We start from the raw sequence: 10,315 nt of genomic DNA, 5'->3' as shown, positions 1-10,315 counted from the left end.
GGAGTGGATGAGAGAGATCATCATTATGGCCCTCCACCAAGGCCCATAGAGAGTACAGGCCATCCACTCTCATCATTATGGCCCCTCCCACCAAGGCCATGAGAGTACAGGCCTCCACTCTCATCATTATGACCTCCACCAAGGCCCATAGAGAGTACAGGCCATCCACTCTCATCATTATGGCCCTCCCACAAGGCCCTAGAGAGTACAGGCCAACCTCTCATCATTATGGCCTCCCACCAAGGCCATAAGAGTACAGGCCATCACTCTCATTTATGACCTCCACAGGCCATAGAGAGTACGGCCATCCACATCATCATTATGACCCTCCCACAAGGCCATAGAGAGTACAGGCACTCCACACTCATCATTATGGGCCCCTCCCACCAAGGCCCATAGAGAGTACAGGCCATCCAACTCATCATTATGACCCTCCACCAAGGCATAGAGAGTACAGGCCATCCACTCACATTATGACCCCTCCCACCAAGGCCATAGAGAGTACGGCCATCCACTCATCATTATGACGCCCTCCCACCAAGGCCCATAGAGAGTACAGGCCATCCTCTCATCATTATGCGCCCCTCCCACAAGGCCATAGAGAGTACAGGCCAACCACACTCATCATTATGACCCTCCACAAGGCCCACTAGAGAGTACAGGCCATCCACTCTCATCATTATGACCCTCCACCAAGGCCCATAGAGAGTACAGGATCCACTCTCATCATTATGACCCTCCACCAAGGCCCATAGAGAGTACAGGCCATCACTTCATCATTATGGCCTCCCACCAAGGCCATAGAGAGTACAGGCAACCCTCTCATCATTATGGCCCTCCCACAAGGCCCATATAGAGTACAGGCCATCACTCATCATTATGACCTCCCACCAAGCCCGTAGAGAGTACAGGCCATCCACTCATCATTATGGCCCTCCCCAAGGCCCATAGAGAGTACAGGCCATCCACTCATCATTATGGCCCCTCCCACAAGGCCATAGAGAGAGTAAGGCCATCCTCTCATCAATGGCCCTCCACCAAGGCCCATGAGAGTACAGGCCAACCACCCTCATCATTATGACCCCTCCCACAGGCCATAGAGAGTACAGGCCATCCACTCTCATTATTATGGCCCTCCCACCAGGCCATAGAGAGTACATGGCCCGACTTGGGCCCTTAATCCATCCACTCTCACTATGACCAAACCTGGCCTTTATATCCATCCACTCTGACCGTGGCCAGACTGGCCCTTTATCATCCACTCTAACTGTGGCCAGACCTGGCCCTTTATCCATCCATTCTAACCGTGGCCAGACACTGGCATTTATCCATCCACTCCTGAACCGTGGCCAGACTGGCCTTTATCCATCCACTCTGACGCGTGGCCAGACACTGCCTTTACCATCCTCTGATCGTGGCCAGAAATGGCCCTTTATCCATCCCTCTAACGTGGCCAGACTGGCCTTTATCATCCACTCTGACCTTGGCCAGACCTGGCCCTTTATCCATTCATCTGACCTTGGGCCAGAACTGCTTTTTTTCCATCCCTCTGGACCGTGGTCAGACTGGCCCTTTATCATCCACTTCTAACCGTGGCAAGACCTGGCTTTATCCACTCACTCTGACGTGGCCAGAACCTGCCTTTATCCATCACTCTAACGTGGCAGACCTTGGCCCTTTATTCATCCACTCTGACCGTGGCAGCCCATGGACCCTTTATCCATCCTCTGAGCTGGCCAGACTGGGCCCTTTATCATCCACTCTGACTCGTGGCCAGACTGGCCCTTTTATCATCCATCTGACGTGCGGCCAGCCTGGCCTCTTATCTGGCCAGACCTGGCCTTTATCCATCCCACTCTGACCGCTCTCTTATCTCTGACCGGCAGACTGGCTTTCCTCACTCTGACGTCCGATGCTCTTTACTACACTGACCAGTGGGCAGGCTTATCTTGACTGGCCAGTGCATCCATCCACCTGATGCATGCTAGCTTACAAGACATTATTTAACCACTCTCAGGGCCAGATTGTCCCCTTGATTTAATCAGTTAGGTTATTAATACAATGGTTGTTACACGGACCGGAAGCAGGGTAGAGAGGAGAGGGAGCCTCACCCAGTATTCTATGTGAGAGCTGTGAAACTTGGGCCCCTGTCCTCAGGACAGTCCTGATGATGTGGGAAATTTGTGAGTTCATTCTATGAGCCCACACTCTTAGAAAAAAGGTTACTTTTGGTTCCAGGTAAACCCTTTTTGGTTCAGGTAACCCTTTTTTGGTTCCGGTATAACCTTTTTGGTTCAGGTACACCCTTTTTGGTTTCTAGGTACAACCCTTTTTTGTTCCATGTAGAGCCTCTTTGGAAAGGGTTCTAACATGGAATGCAAAGGGTTCTACTTGGAACCAAAAAGGGTTGTACCTGGACCAGGGATCTTAAAGGGTTATCTTATGGGACAGTAGAATAACCCTTTAAGGTTCTAGATAGCACCTTGAGCTTTCTCCCTCCTCTCATCTCCCTCCCTCCCTCCCTCCCTCCCTCCCTCAGAGTCTGTACTAATGACAAAAGGAAACTCTCCACTGGTACCTTGGTGTGTGACACACCAGCAAATCTGGATCCAACCCAAAACATCAAATACCCACAATCCTCCTCTGGGACATCATATTATTACACTGGATGAACATGTACACCCCCTCATATGACTGAGTAGAGAGAGACAGACACTCTGTTCTTCTGCTGTGATGATGTCAGCCTCAGGGACCTTTTAATGTACGTAGTTGCATGGCATGGTTCTGACAGCCAGGCGTTTGCATTACTATGTGAATAAATATATATAGTCCCTCATTTGATGTGTTTTTCAAGAGGGAGAGAGAGCGAGAGGAAGCGAGAGAGAGGGAGAGAGAGGAAGAGAGAGAGAGAGAGAGAGGGAGCAAGAGAGCGAGAGAGAGAGAGAGCAAGAGAGTGTGTGTACTGGAGCCAATTTTGCATGAATTGAATGGCATCTGTGCAATGTACATTATTAAAATAATCAGCTTTTTCTCATTTAGCGAGCTCTCAGATTATGTTGTAATATAGTTAAAGTATGCTTAAACTGTCCTCTGTTAGGCTTTCAGAATCCAATTCAGAGTCCTCTATGGTTGATAGACTTGTGAGGAGCTCAAGATGTTTCAGAACTGTAAGATGGCACACTACATCCAAAGTACATAAAAAGAGATAGAAACTGTAAAGCCAGCATAAAGCTACAAAGATACAACATCATCTCCGTCTTAACAGCAACTTCAGGAACACTGAGACTTCTTTGGCAAGTCTGCAAGCCAACAAATTAAGACATATGAGCATATCTCACTTAAGCAAATTGCACTGCTCCCTGCCCCATTTCTCCATGTCTGTTTATCTATCAGTGAAGTTTTGTGGGTCTTCAGCTTGAGCCAAGGAGTTGTGCCAACTAAAGTATTCTAATTGGCAGGAGAAGACTAATAAACGTGAGAGGACTTTGGAACAAAAGCAATTAATACAAGTCAATGGAAATAATGAATATGAATGACTGGGAGAGAAAAGAGTGACAACAATGTCTTAACTAAACAGTGAAAGAGACTGAAAGGGAACACATTCGGAGAGAGAGATAGAAGGTGTGAGAGAGAGAGAGAATAGAAGATATCCTGCCTCTGTTGGTGTGTGTCTCCTCTGTCTTGAATAGTGGCAAGGTGTGGAGCAATACTGCCTCAGGTAAGGAGCACTCTCACATACAACACACAAGAAGGTGATCTGTGTCCCGTGTCTGTGTCTCTCCCTCTCTCTCTCTCTCTCTCTCTCTCTCTCTCTCTCTCTCTCTCTCTCTCTCTCTCTTTCTGCAGTGATCTATGTCCTGCTCTGCTGTGGGCATGACTGCCCTGGGTGAGGGACCCCTCTGCCATGCCCTGGCTGTGCCCTCTCTGTAACCCTGTCAGACAGACAGCTGATCCGCATGCGCATCCTCCAGGTGACCTCCAGGTGACCTCCAGGTGACCAATGGACCCAGCGGCGTGCCACACTGCCCTACCATGCCGCCGGGCATCCACAACCAGGAGACCCCTGCTCACCCCAGACCGCGCTCATGCCCTTTTCAGTGTGTGTGAGTGAATGAGTAAGAGTTAGAGGGAGAGAAAGAAAGAACGAAAGAAAGAAAGAAAGAAGGAAAGGGAGAGGGAGGATACCCGCTGGGCACAACAGTCTCCACTCAGGCCGAAGGTCAGACCAAGATGGATATCTCAATCAACCTGTGGAGAGAGAACTGGGGAGTGCCAGGAGAAAAGAAGGAGGGAAGAACTGGAGTAAGCAGAGTTAGGTAAGGAAAGATGGGGGTCATTATTTTGGGCTGCTGTGTGTGTGTGTGTGTGTGTGTGTGTGTGTGTGTGTGTGTGTTGGTGTGTGTGTGTGTGTGTGTGTGTGTGTGTGTGTGTGTGTGTGTGTGTGTGTGTGTGTGTGTGTGTGTGTGTGTGTTGTTGTGGTGGTGTGTGTGTGTGCTTGATTCTGCTAGCAAAGTGCTCGATTCAGCACATCTGGTGAATGAGTGGACGTGGCAGCGTAGCAGTTGGCAGACATACTGTGTGTGGTGTGTGCATAACACCCTACCTGCTAGCAAAGTGCTCGATTCTGCTGTGTGTGTCTGCATGGGGTAGCTTGGGAGAGGAGCACGGCCTGGTCAAACACAGAAAAACATCATTAATACCTCTATTACTGGTACTCCCTAGTGTGTGTGTCTGTGTGTGTGTGTGTCTGTGTGTGTGTGACTTGCAAGCCAGATGTGGCCTTTAAACCAGGAGTTTCAAACCAATGTATTGAGGTAAAATTACTCTGGAACCAAAATAAGGTCTTATGAAATATGTATTGTATTGTCTTAAAAGAATTGAATTATTTAATCTAATTGAATGATAACATATTTGCTTAGATCGCACTTGGTGAAGACCACATGACTGAAAATGAATTAATGCAACCATGTCTCCGTCACTAACAAATACAGTCATAGGTGGTAACTTTACAATTCACTCGAAAGACAAGGCACACTGGGAAATATGCAAATAAGTCTTTACACTAAGCAAACTGTTAATTTAACTCTGAAAAGTGTGGACCCATGTACAGTGCATTCAGAAAGTATTCAGACCCCTTGACTTTTTCCCACATTTTGTCACGTTACAGCCTTATTCTTCCATCTCATATTGCTCAAATAAACAGCAAACCTGGTTTCAAAAAACAGATAAAGCAACACATCGCGGCACAACGCCTCTCCCCTATTTGACGTAGAAAGTTTGTGTGTATGCATTGATATGTAGGCTATGTGTGCCTTTAAAAAATATATATGTAGTTCTGTCCTTGAGCTGTTCTTGTCTATTGATGTTCTGTATTATGTCATTCTGTATAATGTTTCATGTTTTGTGTGGACCCCAGGAAGAGTAGCTGCTGCTTTTACAGCTAATGGGGATCCTAATAAAACACCAATACCAAATCATCTAAAATTGATTAAATCGTTTTTTTCTTCATCAATCTGCACACAATACCCCATAATTACAAAGCAAAAACTGTTTTTTTGAAATTTCTGAAATGTATTAAAAATAAAAAAACGGAAATATCACATTTACATTAGTATTCAGACCCTTTAATCAGTACTTTGTTGAAGTATCTTTGGCAGCGATTACAACGTTGAGTCTTCTTGGGTATGATTGTATAAGCTTGGTACACCTGTGTTTGGGGAGTTTCTCCCATTCTTCTCTGCAGATCCCCACAAGCTCTGTCAGGTTGAATTGGGAGCGTCGCTGCACAGCTATTTTCAGGTGTCTCCAGAGATGTTCGATCGGGTTCAAGTCCACACACACACACATGCACACATAGACACKTTCTCCACTCAAGGACATTCAGAAAGTTGTCCCGYAGCCACTCCTGCGTTGTCTTGGCTGTGTGCTTAGTGTCGTTGTCCTGTTGGAAGGTTCTGAGCACTCTGGAGCAGGTTTTCATCAAGGACCTCTCTGTAAATCCACATCATCTACAACCAACTACCCTCCATGTGCCAAGTCTTCTCTCCCCTCAACATCATATAATATAACACTTCATACACAAGCAGTCTCTCTCTCAACAAATAAAGTCAATGGCTATTTTRACAAGCTATTTTCCTGTCTTCTCGGTGCCAGTCTGTCTAGCCGTCTGTGTCTATAGGGGTATAACTCACGTGTCAGAGCTCTCGGCCTCCAGCACCGACTGGACAGGCAGGTAGCCCCGCTGAGGGTGCTTACTGAAGTACTGCTTCGACCGGAACTTGTTCTTCAGTGTCTTGGCAAAGTCCCGCATCTTCTCTCCTGAGGTGGTCTGACACATGGTTTACATGAAGGGACCGGGATGGAAGAGAGAAGAGGGTGATGAGGGGTGGGGTGGAGGAGAGAAGAGGGGGATGAGGGGTGGGGGTGGGAGGAGAGGAGAGGGGGATGAGGGGGGGTTGAGGAGAGGGGGAATTGGGAGGAGAAAGGAGGATGAAGGAGGATGAAGGAGAGGAGAGGAGAGGGGGATGAGGAGAGAGGGATGAGGGCGAAATGGAGGAGAAGGGGATGGGGATGGAGGAGAGGAGAGGGGAATGGGGAGGTTAGGGGCAGTGGGAGGACAGGAAGACAAAGTGAACCACTTTAGAATCTCCCATACTCCATACTCTATACTGCACATACGCGTGCACGCAGGGACGCACACACACTTGTGCACACATGCACCCACACACACACCCACACACACACACACACACACACCACACACACACACACACACACACACACACACACACACACACACACACACACAACACACACACACACACACACACACACACACACACACACACACACACACACACACAGCACACACCACACGCACACAACACGCACACACAGACACAATAGACACCAACCCCGCGCACACACGCACCTTGTGTTGAACTAAACTTTGTGATAGTGCCCTGCGGCTAATCCAGTACTCTGTCTCCCTCGGACCTGACTACCCACATCCACTCCATCATACAACCTAGCAGTATAGAAGTCAAAGCACAGGTGAAAAACTCCAGCTCAGCTCCACTTCAAACTTCCCCTGGTTGACATACTGCCCTGGGAGAAATGATTTGGATGTCTCTCTGCCATATCTGCCAGCCTCCATTGACTGCAGCTGAAGTAGTGTGCTAGTGTGGCCTCCTCTTTGTGCACTCTCTTAAAGGGGCAATCTGCAATTGCTATATCCATTTTTGGACTGATAAATGAATTATATATGCCCATTGATTTGGAAGAATATAACTTATAAATGCCTTATGGGCTTAGTTCAGCTGTCGTACCCTATCAGAACCCACATTATAAACATGTCTTACTTCACTGTTTGTAAACAATGTAATTGTATGCAAACAATGTATAGCCTCAAAACATGGTTAAAGAGATAGTACACCCAAATTACTAAATTACATATTGGTTTCTTTACCCTGTAAGCAGTCAAGGTATGACAGCAATCAATGATTTGGTTTAGTCCCCTTGGCACTGTTTCCACATGCTAACGTGCTAGCATTTGTGGCACAAATCCCATTCAAGACATGGGACCGATACAAAAAAAATTCACGCATCATGTTCAAAACATCTATAAGTGACTTTGTTGAGGTTCACAATCAATTTGGGATACTTTCGTATGATTTGGACACGTGTGAAAAATGCTAATATCGGTCCCATGACTTGAATACTTACAGGGTAAGGAAACCAATGTGTCATTTTAAAACTACAATTCTGATATCACGGACGGTCAGTCCTTGCATCCATAGCTCTGTCTATGCATTTGAGAGTGGTTACATATCTCCAGCCACAACCCTCAGCTGTGGACCGAAACAGTGGAGGGGTGGCCACTTTGTTATTGTTTAAACTGCAGATTGCCTCTTTAAGAGAAAAGTGTAGGTTATAGTGCGGGCTGTGTCTGAAATGGCACCCTATTCCCTACATAGTGCACTACTTTTGACCTTTAATAGGGTGACATGCAGGAGGCAGCCTGGGTGCAGTACTCTTTCTTACTGGGGTATAGTACTCCATAATGGGGTATTGGAGCTGCTTCTTTCCCTTGGTGGTGCGTCCCGTGAGGAAGCACGTCTGGCAGATGTCCACGTTGAATTGTTTCAGACTGCGGTACCTGTCAGGACAGATCGGTAGAARGGACGATCATATCACAGTCAGTAACAGAGAAGCCACATTAATAGCTCTATCCTATGTGTGCGTGTGTGTGTATGTGTGTGTGTCACACATCCACCTTTCATCTCTGATAGAGGTACAATAGACCTGCCTGAATCCCTTGATGGGGCACTGTTTACAGATGTAACACTTGGCCTGGTGCTTGGCGGACTCGGCCACAGCCACACGCTGTAGAACAGCCAGCCACACTACAGACTGGGGCTCCAGGCTCATCCACTCCAGGAAATGAGATACCTCGATGGCTGGCTTCCCTGGGGCCTACGGGAGGAAGAACATAGGAAACATTTTACCTGAGTATCTTGTACTTGTTCTGTCTCTTGCTTGATTGTCTGTAAAATGCTACTATCCATTACAGTTATGCAGAACAATTGACCTACAGTACCACTTCATCAAACTACCTGCGGTTCCATAGGGTACGTATTACTAGGTAATTACATATTCCATTAAAGTTCCCCTGGAAGAACTCTGTTAAAAGCWCAAATACATAAACAGGAGGTTGATAGCGGCCAGAGAGAGGGGTGACATGCGTGAGGGCCGTGAGTATCTGTTGCTCTTCTAACGTTCCAAAGCAATTCCTGTGTTAGAGAGACAGCAGATAAACGGGATCACAGGAAGTCAGGTGAATAAAGGACAGCCTCACCAAGCGCAGAAAATCCATAATGTGCTAAATTCTCATTAAGTGTGCATCAGAGATGCATTAAAAGGTTGATTTCCCTGGAGCCTCGTCTCGGCTATGCCAAAGCAGGGTAATTAACGTATGTGTGTGTGCGTGCGTGTTWTGGCTGCTGGAGTGAGGTCTCCAGGGGAACGAGGCTCCTCGGCTCTCTGCTCTTTTCTCTGCCCTGCTCTCCTCAACTCTCTCCTCTCCTCAACTCTCTCTTCTCCTCTCCTCAACTCTCTCCTCTCCTCTCCTCAACTCCTCTCCTCTCCTCAACTCTCTCCTCTCCTCTCCTCAACTCTCTCCTCTCCTCTCCTCTCTCCTCTCCTCTCCTCTCTACTCTCCTCAACTCTCTTCAACTCTCTTCAACTCTCCTCTCCTCTACATGAGACTATCCTAGCTAGTACAACTGGACCCACTGACTGTCTACAGTATCAATAACTAATAGAACTGGACCCACTGACTGTCTACAGTATCAATAACTAATAGAACTGGACACACTGACTGTCTACAGTTAATCAATACTAATAGAACTGGACCCACTGACTGTCTACAGTATCAATAACTATATAGAACTGGACCACTGACTGTCTACAGTTCAATAACTAATAGAACTGGACCACACTGACTGTCTCAGTAATCAATAACTAATAGAACTGGACCCACTGACTGTCTACAGTATCAATAACTATAGAACTGGACACACTGACTGTCCTACAGTATCAATAACTAATAGAACTGGACCCACTGACTGTCTACAGTATCAATAACTAATAGAACTGGACCCACTGACTGTCTACAGTATCAATAACTAATAGAACTGGAACACACTGACTGTCTACAGTATCAATAACTAATAGAACTGGACCCACTGACTGTCTACAGTATCAATAACTAATAGAACTGGACCCATGACTGTTCTCAATCAAATAAACTAATAGAACTGGCCACTGACTGTCTACAGTACCAATACTAATAGAACTGGACCATGACTGTCTACAGTATCAATAACTAATAGAACTGGACCCACTGACTGTCTACAGTATCAATAACTAATAGAACTGGACCACTGACTGTCTACAGTATCAATAACTAGTAGAACTGGACCCACTGACTGTCTACAGTATCAATAACTAATAGAACTGGACACACTGACTGTCTACAGTATCCATAACTAATAGAATGGACACACTGACTGTCTACAGTATCAATAACTAATAGAACTGGAACCACTGACTGTCTACAGTATCATAACTAGTAGAACTGGACCCACTGCCTGTCTACAGTATCACTTAACTATAGAACTGGACACACTGTGTCATACAGTATCAATAAACTAATAGAACTGGACCCACTGACTGTCTACAGTATCAATAACTAATAGAACTGGACCACTGACTGTCTACAGTTATCGATAACTAATAGAAACTGGACCCACTG

At 46.4% G+C, this 10,315-nt stretch overlaps 1 protein-coding gene across 1 annotated transcript in view; it reads right to left on the bottom strand.

Annotated features, from left to right (window-relative positions):
• Positions 1–10,315, bottom strand: part of LOC112080789 (dystrophin-related protein 2) — a gene marked incomplete at its 5' end in the record, with an annotated part of 29,421 nt that overhangs the window by 11,965 nt on the left and 7,141 nt on the right. The window contains 4 exons of the mRNA XM_024146699.2: positions 4,604–4,669; positions 6,192–6,328; positions 8,044–8,158; positions 8,309–8,475. Coding sequence (XP_024002467.2) covers positions 4,604–4,669; positions 6,192–6,328; positions 8,044–8,158; positions 8,309–8,475 — 485 coding nt within the window. The remainder of the gene's footprint in view (positions 1–4,603; positions 4,670–6,191; positions 6,329–8,043; positions 8,159–8,308; positions 8,476–10,315) is intronic.

This window comes from Salvelinus sp. IW2-2015, unplaced genomic scaffold (assembly GCF_002910315.2).
Source record: "Salvelinus sp. IW2-2015 unplaced genomic scaffold, ASM291031v2 Un_scaffold16503, whole genome shotgun sequence".
NCBI lineage: Eukaryota > Metazoa > Chordata > Actinopteri > Salmoniformes > Salmonidae > Salvelinus > Salvelinus sp. IW2-2015.
Note: the sequence above shows the minus strand (reverse complement) of the source record. Positions and strands in the feature narration are given on the sequence as shown.